Genomic DNA, 15717 nt, shown 5'->3' with positions numbered 1-15717 from the left:
ATGAGATATATGTATTTTTATTTATTTATTTATTTTTATTTATTTATTTTTGAGACGGAGTCTCGCTCTGTCACCAGGCCAGAGTGCAGTGGTACGATCTCAGCTCACTGCAACGTCTGACTCCCTGGTTCAGGCAAATCTCTTGTCTCAGCCTCCCAAGTAGCTGAGATTACAAGCACACACCACCATGCCCAGCTAGATTTTGTATTTTTAGTAGAGACAGGGTTTCACCATGTTGGCCAGGATGGTCTTGATCTCCTGACCTCATGATCCGCCTGCCTCAGTCTCCCAAAGTGCTGGGATTACAGGTGTGAGCCACTGTGCCCCGCCAGATATATGCATTTTTTTAAAAATAGCTCTCTACCCCTAACTTTCTCATATCAAATATTAACTAGAAATGGATCATATAGCCATTACAAAAGCTGAAACTATAAATATTCAATAAGAAAGCAAAGGAAAAACTGTAATCATGTAGAGACAGGCCAAGAGTTCTTAGGATACAAAAAGCACAAACCATAAATGAAAAGAATTGATAAATTGGACATATTAAAATTAAAAAACGGGCCAGGTACAGTGGCTCACACCTGTGATCCCAGCACTTTGAGAGGCTGAGGCAGAAGCATCACTTGAGCCCAGAAGTTCAAGACCACCCTGGACAACAAAGTGAGACCCCAGTTCTACAAAAAATTAGCTAGGCATGGTGGCATGCACCTGTGGTCCCAGCATGCAAGAGGCTGAGGCAGGAGGATCAATTGAGCCCAGAAGGTCAGGGCTGCAGTGAGCCATGTTCATGCCACCAACACTCCAGCCTGGGTGACAGAGCAAGACTCTGCCTCAATAAAATAAAACAATAATAAATCAAAGACTGCTCTTCCAAAGATACTATAAAATAACATGAAAGGCAAACTACATTATGGGAGAAAATATTCTCAATACATGGATCTGACAATATATCCAGAACTTTAATAATACAATAAATCCAAGACTGACAATCCAATTTAAAAATAGGCAAAAGATATTTTACCAGCCGGGTGCAGTGGCTCACACCTGTAATCCCAGCACTTTGGGAGGCCAAGGTGGGTGGATCACCTGAGGTTAGGAGTTCAAGAGCAGCCTGGCCAACATGATGAAATCCCATCTCTACTAAAAATACAAAAATTAGCTGGGCATGCTCGCGGGTGCCTGTAATCCCAACTATTCGGGAGGCTGAGGCAGGAGAATCGCTTGAACCCAGCAGATGGAGGCTGCAGGGAGCCAAGATTGCGCTATTATACTCCAGTGTGGGCAACAAGACTAACACTCCATCTCAAAAAAAAAAAAAGAAAGATATTTTATCAATAAAGACAAATGAGTGACTAATAGGTATAGGAAAAGGTGTTCAACATCACAGTCATTAGAGAAATACAAATTCAGACCACAATGAGATACCACTATGTACCTATTAGACTGGCTAAATTTTAAAAACTGATACAACTAAGAATTAAAGGGGATTTAGAGCAAACAGCCCTCAACATTGCTAGTGAAAACTGTAAAATGGTACAACCATTTTGAAAAAGTTTATTAATTCCTTATTAAAAGAAAACAGCACTTTGGGAGGCTGAGGCTAGAGGATCACTTAAGGCCAGGAGTTTGAGAGCAGCCTGGGCAACATATTGAGACCCTATCTCTATAAAAAATAAAAAAATTAGCTGGGTTTGGTGCTACAAGCATGTAGTCCCAGTTACTCAGGAGGCTGAGGCAGGAGGATGGTTTGAGCCTAGGAGGTTTGAGGTTATAGTGAGCTACGATTGAACTGCTGTATTCTAGCCTGAGCAAAGAGCAAGACCCTCTCAAATAAAAACAAAAAGAGGATAGGAGACAGGACAGAAGGGGAGGGGAGTGGAGGGGAAGCCAAGGGGAGAGGAAACCAAGGGGAGAAAGAGAGGTAAGAAAGGGAAGGTAGGAAAGGAAAGGAAGAAAGGGAAGGAGGGGAGGGGAGGGAAAGGGAGAGGGGGGTAGGAGAGGGGAGGGAAAAGGAGAGGAGGGGAGGGACAAAAGCAAGGGAAGGAAGAGAAGAAAGAAAACGGTAACATAATCTTTTCATATGACCTGGCAATTCCACTCTTAGATGTACCCAAGAAATCTGAAATTACATGTTCACAACAATATTTGTACATGAATATTTACAGGAGCTTTATTTGTAACATCAGAAATGAAATACTCCAAATGGCCATCAATATTTGAACAAATGATCCTATGTGGTATATCCATACAATGGAATAATGCTCAGCTATAAAAAGGAATAAAAAATACTGCCACACTAAACACCCCAAAAAAGTAAAAAACATACTAAGCCAAAAAATTTAAACAAAACAGTATCCTGCATACTTTATCTTTCCATTTATATAAAATTCTAGAAAAGGCAAAATTAAACTACACTGACAAATGCAAATTTATGGTTACCTATAGACAGGGCTGGGGCTGAGGGCTGACTGCAAAGGGACAGCAAAGAACTTTTGGTAGTGGCAGGCCGGGCGCGGCGGCTCAAGCCTGTAATCCCAGCACTTTGGGAGGCCGAGACGGGCGGATCACAAGGTCAGGAGATCGAGACCATCCTGGCTAACATGGTGAAACCCCGTCTCTACTAAAAAATACAAAAAACTAGCCGGGCGAGGTGGCAGGCGCCTGTAGTCCCAGCTACTCGGGAGGCTGAGGCAGGAGAATGGCGTGAACCCGGGAGGCAGAGCTTGCAGTGAGCTGAGATCCAGCCACTGCACTCCAGCCTGGGCGACAGAGTGAGACAAAAAAAAAAAAAAAGAATTTTTGGTAGTGGTAGAAATACTGCGTGGTGGTTATATGATTGAATTTACTTATCAGAATTCACTGAATTATAGATTTTTTTTTAATCTACAATTCACGAGTACAATGGTTCATTTTATTCAATGGGTATATTTACTGTATGTAAATTACAACACAATAAAATTGATTTAAAAAAAAGGAAGGAAGGAAAGAAAGAAGGAAGGAAGGAGGGAAAGAATACATCCTTGTAGGTAAATCCTAAAATCAGTATTACTACAGACTTATTTCCAGTGGCTCACCAATGTATAGTCTGTATACTTTTTCAGTCTGTGTATAAAGCTTATCATTCTGAGACAGTATCTGTATTTTGCTGATATGTCTCCAGCCACTAAAAGTCCTAAAAAACTAAATGTTTAGTCAATGTTTTAAAACAGTACTAAAATTCATATACAGGCTGGGTGTAGTGGCTCATGTCTGTAATCCCAGCACTTTGGGAGGCTGAGGTGAGCAGATCACTTGAGGCCAGGAGTTCGAGCCAAGCCTGGTAAACATGGCGTAACCCTGTCTCTACTAAAAATACAAAAATTAGCCAGGCATGGCGGCACACACCTGTAATCCCAGCTACTCGGGAAGCTGAGGCCACAAGAATTTCTTGAACCCGGGAGGCAGAGGTTGCCTAAAATTCATATACATTTGCCTAAAATTCATATACATTTGCCTAAAATTCATATACATTTTAGACTACCTAGTATCTTAGATATTCTACAAGTCAATTTTCCTTCTATTATAAAAACAAGGGCTAAATTCCTAAGTTATGATTTTTAGAGTAAGCTATATTTACATTTTACTCTACATTTTATACTATACTCCCTTAGTAACAATATCAGTCTACTAGAGGTTAATGACATAAGAGAGTATATATGAAAACACACAAGTTACAAAGTGCTATGCAAATATGTCACATTATACACTGGTCAGAGACAAGTATTAGGGTAAGAAACAAACATTTTAAGGTTTTTCCAAGTAAATCAACAGAAAAAATTAAATACATACAGAAATGCTGAGTTCAGTTGAAATTTTTTGTCCATTATCTTCCATAATGCCGGAACTTTAAAACTATAACCTATTATTACAAGCTAAATAATGACAAATAAAATTCATCACAATTGACTTTACTTTTTACATTGGTATTTGTACATATTCTTTTCTAACTATCTCAGAAGTAGATACAGTACTCAAGAAGAAAAGCAACAATATCTTATACTTGAAATCCATAATAATCTTGTGGACAATTCAAAAACATTTTTTATATAAGTGAAAGAAATGAGTAGAAAGAAAGTAATTTACACTACAGATACAATAAACTCAATTTTTATGAAAGAAACAATAGCCTCCCCTAAATTAGTTCCCTCTTAAGTGCTTAAGAAAAGCAAAATCTTGCTCAATAATATTTAACCAACTCTTTATAACTTACAGGCTCCTATCACATTCTAAGTTAAACAACTTTTCGTTGTTTCTCCTTTTCTTTCTTCCTCAAGGTGTCAGGTAACTGTTTACTAAGAAAATATCACCTGTACGTAAGTTACAGTAGTATCCATTTTAACTTGTTCTTTCATAGGCTGCAAAATTTCCATTCCTAGATTCAAATAAAACTAAGAGTATTCAGATATTTCTTTATCTATACACATATAAAACCTATTTGCATTCTAATATTTAGAATAAAAATCGTTCGGCACTATTGTACTCTTTACAGAAATGCATTGATTTGGAAAACAAAACTACTTAATATCTCTAAGATCTCCTTTCAATGTGTGCTGCCATATAAAAATGGACTTACTCCTTCCCACCCTCCCATTTCCCCACAATCTCCTGCAATTCTGCTCTACCTCATTCTGTTACGGTCACTTCAAACCACTTACAACAGTTAAAGATATTCTACAAAGAACAGAGACTTCTGTAAAAGCCAGGTAGGGTCTACAGGCACTAATCATTAGTAAAGATTCAAAACTAAGAAGATTGGGGATAGAAGTTAAAAAAAAATACAATTATAAACAATTCTCCAGATGGAAATCAGCCATCAAATATTTAATTAATATGTATATATATAAACACTTAAATAAAGCTGGAATATATATATTCTGAGATGGAGGCTTGCTCTGTTGCCCAGGCTGGAGTGCAATGGTGTGATCTCAGCTCATTGCAACCTCTGCCTCCTGGGTTCAAGCGATTCTCCTGCCTCAGTCTCCCGACTAGCTGGGATTACAGACTTTCACCACCATGCCTGGCTAATTTTTGTATTTCTACTAGAGATGGGATTTCACCATGTTGGCCAGGGCGGTCTTGAACTCCTGACCTCAGGTGATTCACCCACCTCGGCCCCTCAAAGTGCTGGAATTACAGATGTGAGCCACTGCACCCGTTCTGGAAAAATATTTTTTAAAAAAAGAGGATGCTGGGCACCGTGACTCACGCCTATAATCCCAGCACTTTGGGAAGCCAAGGTGGGCGGATCATGAGATGGAGGAGATTGAGACCATCCTGGCTAACATGGTGAAACCCCATCTCTACTAAAAATACAAAAAATTAGCCGGGCGCAGTGGTGGGCTCCTGTAGACCCAGCTACTCGGGAGGTTGAGGCAGGAGAATGGCGTGAACCCAGGAGGCAGAGCTTGCAGTGAGCCGAGATCATGCCACTGCACTCCAGCCTGGGCGACAGAGCGAGACTCCGTCTCAAAAAAAAAAAAAAAGAAATAAAAGAAAAGGAGAATACAGATACACAAGAGAACAATGCAATATGAAGATGAAGCAGAGAGAGATTTGATGATGCTGTCCTTGAATATTAGAGTGATGCAGGCACAAGCAAAGGAATACTGGCAGCTGCCAGAAGCTGGAAGAGGAAAGGAATGGATGCTCTCCCAGAGCAACCAGATGGAGTGAGGCCTTGCTGACAATTAGATTTCAACTCAGTTCTATTAATTTTGGATTTCTGGTCTCCAGAACTCTGAGAGAATAAATTGCTGTTGTTTTAAGCCATAAAATTTGTGATAATTTGTTACAGCAACCACAAGAAATTAACATGAGGATCTAAGTCTGTATTTTTAAAATGTAATTGTTTCCAATTCTATGTCTATTTTTTCTTCCCCAATGGAATGCTTCATGAATTTGTGTCGCATCCTTGAGCAAGGGCCATGCTAATCTTCTCCATAATCTTCAAATTTTAGTATATGTGCTGCCAAAGGGAGCACTCTACGTCTATTCAAGCAGAAAGCATTAAATATGTGTTAGAGAAAGATCGGATGAAATTAAGGTGCTATATTTTTTAAAATTAATTACTAGGAAAACTGGTTTACTGAAGAGTACGTAGAACAATTCCTTACACACAGTATGTACTTGATAAATACTTTTTAAAATATATTCTGGACTTAGTAACAACAAAGATACTAAATGAATGAGAAACTACTCTAGTAATCTTCTCATAGAAAACTGACCCATTCACTTTTTGTTCACAAAACTAAATGTTTAACAGTAACATTTCCATAGAAAAAACAAGAACTTGGCCAGTGTTACAAAGCAATTCTTCTACTACCGCTTAGTTTGGAAAACATCAGTTTGTTTTATTATTTTATTTCTTATTTTCTTATTTTATTTTATATTTTTTGAGACAGGGTCTCACTCTGTTCCCCAGGCTGGAGTGCAGTGGTATGATCATGGCTCACTGCTGCCTCTACCTCCTGGGCTTGAGCTATCCTCCCACCTCAGCCTCCTGAGTAGCTAGAACCACAGGCATGTGCCACCACACCTAGGTAAAAAAAAAATTTTTATTTGTAAATATGAGGTCTCCCTGTGTTGCCCAGGCTGGTCTCAGGCTCAGGCCATCCTCCTGCCTCAGCTTCCCACAGTGCTGGGATTACAGGTATGAGCCACCCCGCCTGGCCTCTTTGCTGTTTTAAAAGACATAGGTAGGTGTGGGTAGGGGGAAAAAGGACATAAAAGGCAAAACGGTACAGACTGTCACTATTTTCATTAGTATGTTTGTTTTTATAACTTGAAATATTAGTAACATATAATCAGATATAAAGCTTATAAGCTAGAGAAAAAAAATTCCCAATTTTAGGCTCTCTGTCCATACTAGACTATTCAAGTTGACCCCTTTAAACATAATTTATTGCTCAATCTCAGATACACTACATGTATCAAAACATGCCAACTGAACTGTATCAATATGCAGAAAGTAAAATATAGTTACTCATTAAGATAGAGTTGCTCCCCACACACTAACGTTACAAAGTTCTAGCATTTTCCAATGATTTTTCAAATGTTTAGGTATTAAAGCATACAAGGGCCAGCCACGGTGTCTCACACCTATAATCCCAGCGCTTTAGGAGACCAAGGTGGGAGGATCCCTTGAGCCCAGGAGTTCCAGACCAGCCTGGGCAACATAGTAGGGACTCTGTCTTTACAAAAAACTTTTAAAAATTAGCCAGATGTCGTGGTGCTTGCCTATGTATACTCCCAGCTACTCGAGAAGCTGAGGCTGGAGGATTGCTTGAGCCCGGGAGCAATGAGCTGTAATCACACCACTGCACTCCCTTCTTTCCTTCTTCCCTCCCTCCCTCCTTCCTTCCTTTTGAGATGGAGTTTCACTCTTGTTGCCCAAGTTGGAGTACAATGGCGTGATCTTGGCTCACTGCAACCTCTATCTCCCAAGTTCAAGCGATCTTCCTGCATCAGCCTCCTGAGTGGTTGAGATGCTGAGATTACAGACGCCTGCCACCACGCCTGGCTAGTTTTTTTGTGGGGGTTTTTTTGGTATTTTTAATAGAGACAGGGTTTTGCGATGTTGGTCAGGCTGTTCTCAAACTCCTGACCTCTGGTGATCCGCCCGTCTCCACCTCCCAGAGTGCTGGGATTACAGGTGTGAGCCACCGCCTGGGCCTACTACATTCCTTCTTGTGTGACAGAGTAAGATCCTATCTTAAATAAATAAAGCATAGAAGGGTAATCGAGAACAATGTTTAGCTATTTAATTCAGCCTGAGGATAAACCTGAATGGTGAGGGCCTTAAAATAGTTTTCTTTGTAGCACGCGTAAATGATTTTTAAAAATTTAATGTGAAGATAATTTAACTGAAACAACATAGAATGAGCAATTTTTATGGATTTGTGGTCTGACAAACTGTTAAACATTCTTTTTTTCCCCCAACTTTTATTTTAGATTGAAGGTAAGGGGTAGGTATGCACGTTTGTTACATGGGTAAATTGTGTGTCATGGGGGTTTGGTATATAGATAATTTTGTCACCCAGGTAATCAGCATAATGTCCAATAGGTAATTTTTCAATCCTTACCCCCCTCCAACCCTGCATCCTTAAATAGACCTGAATGTCTACTGTGTCCCCTTCTTTGTGTCCATAGGTACTCAATGTTTAGCTCCTACTTATAACTGAGAACATGCAGTATTTGGTTTTCTGTTCCTGCATTAATTTGTTTAGAATAATGGCCTTCAGCTCCATCTATGTTGCTGCAAAGGCCATGGTCTCATTGTTTTATAGCTGCATAGTATTCCAGGGCGTATATGTACCGTATTTTTACGTCCAGTTCACCACTGATGGGCATCTAGATTGATTCTATGTCTTTGCTACTGTGAATAGTGCTGTGATAAACTTACAGTGCATGTGCCTTTACAGTAGAACGACTTGTCTTCCTTTGTTGTCAAAGCTTTTCAAACTTTAAAAAATTCTAGCTGCTGATTATATTTAAATAATTAATGTTAGATTACCACTTTCCCTTGAGAACAAGATTCCAATATTCGAATCCAATGCTGTATAGTTTTGTTTTTTTAAACAACACCTTTTCTAAACATGAAATTGCAACCAGTTCCTGGTAAACCTACAGTCTTAGAAGTTTACACATACTATAAGCTTAAGCTACAGAGAATATAAATATATATTAATTATGTTTGTTCTACATTTACTGTTCAAGTCTCATGTCACTCTGCCTAACTGAAGAGGGCAAGCTTCAGACGCTCTCAACTCTAATCTAGGCTCCATATAGCAGATGTCTTAATAAGATGTAGGTCTGATCACATCTCTTCCGTTTTTTTTTTTTTTTGGGTTTTTTTGAGACCAAGTCTGACTCTGTCACCCAGGCTGGAGTGCAGTGCTGTGATCACGGCTCGCTGCAGCCTCAACCTACCGGGCTCAGGCAATCCTTCTGCCTCAGCCTCCCAAGTAGCTGGACCTACAGGCACATGCTACCACAACCAGATAATATTTTTATTTTTTGTAGAGCTGGGGTCTTGCTTCATTGCCCATGCTGGTCTCAAACTCCTGCCCTCAAGTGATCCTCTAACCTAGGCCTCCCAAAGTGCTGGGATTACAGGCATGAGTCACTGTCCCTTGCCCTGTTTGTAAAGTTTAACTGACTTCTTACAAAATAGAGGATAGAGTCCAAACTCCTTCACATAAAGGAGCCCTCATAATCTGGTCCCAACCTACATTTCCTGCCATAAACTATTACATGTCTCAATCTTGTTCTTTCATGCATTCACTGAACAAATATTCCTCTTTTTAAACACCTCTTCTCCCTTCTGTATTTGTAGAACCTCTACATATCTTACAGGACTCAAAATACAAGTTTCAGTGAAGTTTCATATGTCTTCCAAGCAGACTGAATCCTTCCCTCTACTATACTCTCATGCCATTTTGCGTATACCTTTTATAATAGCACTCATAAATTTTATCAGGCCAATTTATTGACAAATGATATATATTTCCTTCTTCTATTCACTGTATTTCCTGCTTCTCCATACCAGCACCTGTCATATATTAAGCATTTACTCTATGTTGAATTTATAAAACAATAAATAAACTCCACAATATTTGTTGGGGGAGAATGATCTCTTCATAACTCTGTGTAGTAACATAAAAGACAAATGCAGGGGCTGGACATGGTGGCTCAGGTCTGCAATTCCAGCACTTTGGGAGGCTGAGGTGGGCGGATCAGTTGAGCCCAGAAATCTGAGACCAACCTGGGCAACATGGTGAAAGCTGTCTCTACAAAAAATACAAAAATTAGCCAGGTGTGGTGGCACATGCCAGTAGTTCCACCTACTCAGGAGGCTAAAGTGGGAGATCACTTGAGCCAGGGCGGTAGAAGTTGCAGTGAGCTGAGATCGTGCCTCTGTACTCCAGCCAAGCTGACAGTGAGACCCTGTCTCAAAAAAAAAAAAAGAAAAAGAAAAATGCAGGTCAAAACTGGTTTGCATTAAATGTTTTCTAATAACTGTATTTCATGAGAGAAGTAAAAATAGTAAAAGAATCTTGAATACCTACAGTATATCAGGCATTGTGGTAGGTGATTTACAGGCATTATCTCATTTAGATCTCATTTAATCTGTAAAAGGAGGTATTCATTTTACAGATTAAGAAACACAGGTTCTGATATATTAAGTGTATGACTTGTCTTGCAGAACTTGTCAGAGCTCAGACATGAACCATGATTTATTTCAGTCAAAACCCATAGTCTTTGCAGTAAAGCCTATGTTTAAGCATGTCTACCGACTGATTACACTGGTAATCTCAGCACTTTCAGAGGCCATGGTGGGAGGATCGCTTGAGGCCAGGAGTTCAAGACCAGCCAAGCCAACATAATAAGACTTCATCTCTACAAAAAATTATTTAAAAAAGAAAAAAGCATATCCAAGTATTAGAGGGTCAGTCACCATAGTATATAAAAGTATGCCTTTGGTCTCAGACTGCGTTCACATTCTGTCTCTACAACTTAATAAGTACAGCAAATTATTTAATCTCTCTGTCCCTCCTTTCCCTTATCTATAAAATGGTGATAAATAATAGTATGTATTTTGTAGGGTGGTTATGATTAAGGAATATAAATCAAATAAAGTGATTATTATACTACAATGCCTTATTCATTGAATACCTTTATAAAACCTACTCATGAGGCCGGACGCGGTGGCTCAAGCCTGTAATCCCAGCACTTTGGGAGGCTGAGACGGGCGGATCACGAGGTCACAAGATCAAGACCATCCTGGCTAACACGGTGAAACCCCATCTCTACTAAAAAATACAAAAAAACTAGCCGGGCAAGGTGGCGGGTGCCTGTAGTCCCAGCTACTCCTTTGGCTGAGGCAGGAGAATGGCGTGAACCCGGCAGGCGGAGCTTGCAGTGAGCTGAGATCCGGCCACTGCACTCCAGCCTGGGCGACAGAGCGAGACTCCGTATTTAAAAAAAAAAAAAAAAAAAAAAACCTACTCATGATAGAAAATACTATTAGAAATGCTGTTTGAAATTGGTTTTATAGCATATATGAATTTAGAAAAAAACTTCTTACATAACTTTTACAGAAAAAACTAGGCTCTGGGTAGATATAAAGTCCTATGTAGATACTTTGTGGAATGAGCTTGTTTCTTAGCATTTTATCTGACATAACCTCAAAGTTTCAGCTTCATTTTTTTTTTTTTTTAAGATGAAGTCTCGCTCTGTTGCCCAGACTGGAGTGCGATGGTGCGATCTCGGCTCACTGCAACCTCTGCCTCCCGAGTTCAAGCAATTCTCCTGCCTCAGCCTCCTGAGTAGCTGGGACTACAGGCATCCACCACCATGCCCAGCTAATTTTTTGTATTTTTAGTAGAGACGGGGTTTCACCATGCCGGTCAGGCTGGTCTCAAATTCCTGACCTTGTGATCTGCCTGCCTCGGCCTCCCAAAGTGCTGGGATTACAGGCATGAGCCACCATGCCCGGCCCAGTTTCAGTTTCATCTTAATTCTAATTTCTACTATGCTTTGTGACCTAGCATACCTTTTCAATCAAACTTCTTATCTCTCTAAGTACAGCAACGTATCTTAAACTGGGTCTTTGGTTTCATTTTAGATAGTATCTCCAATATGGATGATAAACTAGAAAGAGTTCTGGTCAGGCAATCTGAATAGAGAAGCTAAGCAACATTGTACCTTCTAAAGTCATTTTTACACTTATATATAAAACACACTCAGATTTATATAACAAGATACATTAAAGAAACAATGATTAAAAATATATAACCACTACACTCCTTCATTAATAGAGAGAATTAAGTTGAACATACTTAAGAATACATTGCTTTTGTGAGGATTAAAATCTAATGTTAAGCTACCAATTCATATTCACCTGAATCTTATTTAATAATAAATTTATACTCATGAATGACATTATTAACTGTCAGTCTGATGATGTTCAAGCTATTTCAGTTACCCAGACAGGTCTATAACTTACTCTAAATATCTGGCACTTACAGACACACACACACACACACACACACACACACACACACACAAATCCACAGTTGATTAACATCAAAAAGAAACTTCACTCTCTATACTTCTCAGGAAAGGAAAAGCTCAAAAGTTATACTTCATGGCTACTGAACAAGTTTAGGCTTTCAAATGAGATTCTTTCCATTGATTCTATAACTTACCCAATTACTCGTTCAACATGTTGAATTTCTACTGAGTAAAAGGCACATGTTTCAGGACACAAATTATGTCAATTTCAAATATAATTGAGGCAGCCTAAGGAGTGTATGTAAGACCCAGGGCAAACTAGTTGGTCTGTCTGAACTTTAATATTCTTATCTATAAAATAGTGGTGATAATAACTATGCTACCCCAACGATTTATTACTAGGATCAAATGAGGTACTAAAACATGGAACAGAAAAGCATTTTCACATATTAAATCCACAGTAAGTTTCTATAACAACTCAAGAGCTCATCTTGTCTCCAGGAGCACAATAAGAGACTATTTCATTACATGATTAATGTAACAAATATTTAAGAGTCTAATACATTATGATGTGTTCAAGTACTAAAGTGCTTTAAAAATGTAGTAAGTACAGGCTGGGTGCAGTGGTTCATGCCTGTAATTCTGGCACTTTAGGAGGTGAGGTGGGTGGATCACTTGAGGCCAGGAGTTTGAAACCAGCCTGACCAACATAGCAAAACCCCGTCTCTACTAAAAATACAAAAATTAGCCAGGCATGGTAATGCACACCTGTACTGTAGTCCCAGCTACTTGAGAGACTGAGACAGAAGAATCTCTTAAACCTGGGAGGCAGAGGTGGCAGTGAGGTGAGAGGGTCGTGCCACTGCACTCCAGCCTGAGTGACAGAGCAAGACTCCATCTCAAAAAAAAAAAAAGTAGTAAGCACAAATGCTTTCCTTAGGAAGCTTACATTATAATAGGGATAACAGAACTCTCAAATAACCATAGTACAATGCAAATTTAACAAGTATTATAAGATTTATAAAGCCCAGCACACATGAAGAAAAAAAATGGGCTGGGTGTGGTGGCTCACGCCTGTAATCCCAACACTTTGGGAGGTCAAGGCAAGTGGATCACCTGAGGTCAGGAGTTCAAGACGAGCCTGGCCAACATGGTGAAACCCCGTCTCAACTAAAAATACAAAATAATTAGCATGGTGGTGGGCACTTGTAATCCCAGCTACTTTGGGAGGCTGAGGCAGGAGAATTGCCTGAATCCGGGAAGCAGAGGTTGCAGGGAGCCAAGATCACGCCATTGCACTCCAGCCTGGGCAACAAGAGCAAAACTCTGTCTCAAAAGAAGAGAAAAAGAAAAAGAAAAAAAGAATGAACTGGATTTGGCAGATTTCAGAAAGCTGCATAAGAAAGAGGTGGCATTTAAGGAATTGAAGAATAAGTAGAATTTCTACAAAGACAGCAAGGAAGGCCTTCCTTGTTTCTTCTTTGTAGGAAGAAAGGATAAAAGCAAAGACCAAGGCACATAGGCATATAGCATGTTCAGAAACTGGATGTCTAATTAACTACTACAGTTTGGCTAAAAAATAGGATATGTGGAAAACAGTAATATTTGTTTAACAGAATAAAAGGAAAAAAGAATTAAAGGATCATATTGATTTTACTGGAGCCATAGTCAGACTCAAATTTTGAAGGAAAAATTTGAAGCCTCCCTAAATAATACAAAGTGTATTAAATGCCTCCCTAAATAATTTACATTTTATTCTGAAGCCGATCGAGAATCACTGCGTATTTCTGAGGAAGGAATAACCAAAAAAAGAAAGGCATAAGATCTTTGGCTTTAAAAGTAATTTGGAGGCAAGTAACTGGAAGGGCGCCAGGCTGAGGACAAGTCCAGTTTGGAAGTTACTGCTCTAAGCGCAAGTAAGAAGAGGAAAGCCAAGCATATTTAGCAGAGAGATAGTGGTAATGAAAAAGGGGAGAACTAAATGTGAGATGCTGAAGAGATAGAATCAACAGTTGGGAGGAAAGTTAGCATCAGAAATTTTACATTTACAAGTCATTCCCTTGAAACACCCTGAGTTTACCAGTGAAAGTGAGTAAGAACACCAAGTAAGAAACTGCACCAAATTTCACCTTTAACTACTAAAGCCGAATGTTGATTTCAAAAACAAAAAGACTTAATTTTCAAATACTGTATTTAAGAGAACATAATAAAAGATCGTCTTTTACTATAAAGCAATGCACCCACACACCTGTTCTGATGAGAATTTCACCCCGCCTCAAACAGTCCTTGTGTTCTCACTAGCCTTACCAAGGGCAGCCTTTCCATTTCTTTAAGTTCCTGCGGCTTCTTGAGCTCCAGGTGCTGGTCGGGGGCATCTGTGCCTACCACAGGGCTCAACACCGAGAGAGAGCTCATGGGATGTTCACTGAAGGGATGTGACCCCAGCCGGGCCCACTCGTCACTAGCTCCGCACGCCCCAGGCGCTGAGGCACACACTGCCAGGTCTTCATTTGCTTGACACACCCCTCTCCTCGGGCCTTTTTTCCTCCTCCACCCAGCACATTCCGCACGTCGTCTGTCGGAGTTACAACGTGTCACCTCATCTGCTCCCAACCCTACTTAGCTAGCACTGTATTTCAGGTCTTCGATACCGTCCCCTTCACCCCTACAGACTTCACATCAGCCCCCTCGCATGCTGCCTCCTCCTCCTCCTCCTCCTCCTCCTCCTCCTCCTCCTCCAGGAGCTGCCCCGGCCACCCCGCAGCCGCTGGCCTCCTGGCTCCTGCACCTCCCCAGGTGCGCTGAGGACTCACCTCCCGCGCAGCTCGACCCGCTGAGCCCACCACCGGGAGCCGCGGTTCAGCTCCGCCGGGCGCCCCAGGCTGCCGAGTCCGCTGGGTCCAACGCGACCGCTGACCCGCAGCGCCGCCGTCTCCCGTCGCCGTAGCCACCGCCAGCTCGGTGCAGCCCAGGCGTTTCCGGGTTCCCGCGGTCCCGTCCCCCAAATGCTCCGGCTTCCGCCTCGGCTCTGGCAAATGCCGTTCCCGGCTCGGCTCTGGCATCCCCAGCTCGGCACTTGGCAGCTCCGTCCCTAAGGCGACGCACCTGGGCTGCCCTGCTGGCAGCCCCTGGTTCCTGCTTCACCGTCGCGTGGAGGCCTGGGGCACTGCTTTCTGCTACACCTCTCTTGGGAGCGCGAGACAGATGGAGTGACACTCGTCGAGGGCCTCTGCGGGACTGTCTGTTTGCAGAGGGTGCGAAGGTGTCCACTGCGAAAGAAAGGGCAAAGTCCTTTGGGGCAAAGAACCCTGAGAGGAACGGGGAAATGGATTTTGAAAGCAAACGAACCGGCTCCTAAAAGTGACTGTCACTGACCTGAAAACAAAGCAGATTAGCTATGGCAAAGGCTGCCAATCAACCAGTGGTCTGCAAGAAGGCTTGTTCTTCCACTTCTCCCACCCTGACTGAGATCTTGAGACTGAGGGAAACCCAGAGCCATACCACCAATGGGCCTGGTGTCATCAATCAGGAGAGGAAAAAGAAAGCTGGGCCCAGAGGATTGCAGAGTTATAAGAGACCTACTACCCCTTCCTGGCTGCATGGATTACAGCATTACCTCTTAAAAGTCTTCCATAGCTGTGTTGGAAACCCTCTAACCAC

General features: G+C 41.1%; 1 protein-coding gene across 3 annotated transcripts in view; it reads right to left on the bottom strand.

Moving 5' to 3' along the window:
- SLC35A3 (solute carrier family 35 (UDP-N-acetylglucosamine (UDP-GlcNAc) transporter), member A3) overlaps positions 1-15043 on the bottom strand; it is a 50362-nt gene extending 35319 nt beyond the window's left edge. The window contains exon 1 of one of the 3 annotated variants that reach the window (XM_011935164.1): positions 14871-15043. Coding sequence is in view for 1 of the 3 variants with exons in the window: in XM_011935166.1 (XP_011790556.1) it covers positions 14365-14472 (108 nt within the window). In the remaining 2 variants the exon portion in view is untranslated. Of the gene's footprint in view, positions 1-14364; positions 14775-14870 lie in introns of those variants that run through there. The other 2 variants (XM_011935167.1, XM_011935166.1) reach the window with 2 other exon arrangements.
- Positions 15044-15717: the final 674 nt, after the last annotated feature.

The sequence above is a fragment of the Colobus angolensis genome, unplaced genomic scaffold (genome assembly GCF_000951035.1).
Source record: "Colobus angolensis palliatus isolate OR3802 unplaced genomic scaffold, Cang.pa_1.0 Scaffold141, whole genome shotgun sequence".
Classification (NCBI taxonomy): domain Eukaryota; kingdom Metazoa; phylum Chordata; class Mammalia; order Primates; family Cercopithecidae; genus Colobus; species Colobus angolensis.
The sequence above is the reverse complement of the archived record's forward strand: the minus strand, read 5'-3'. Positions and strand labels throughout refer to the sequence as shown.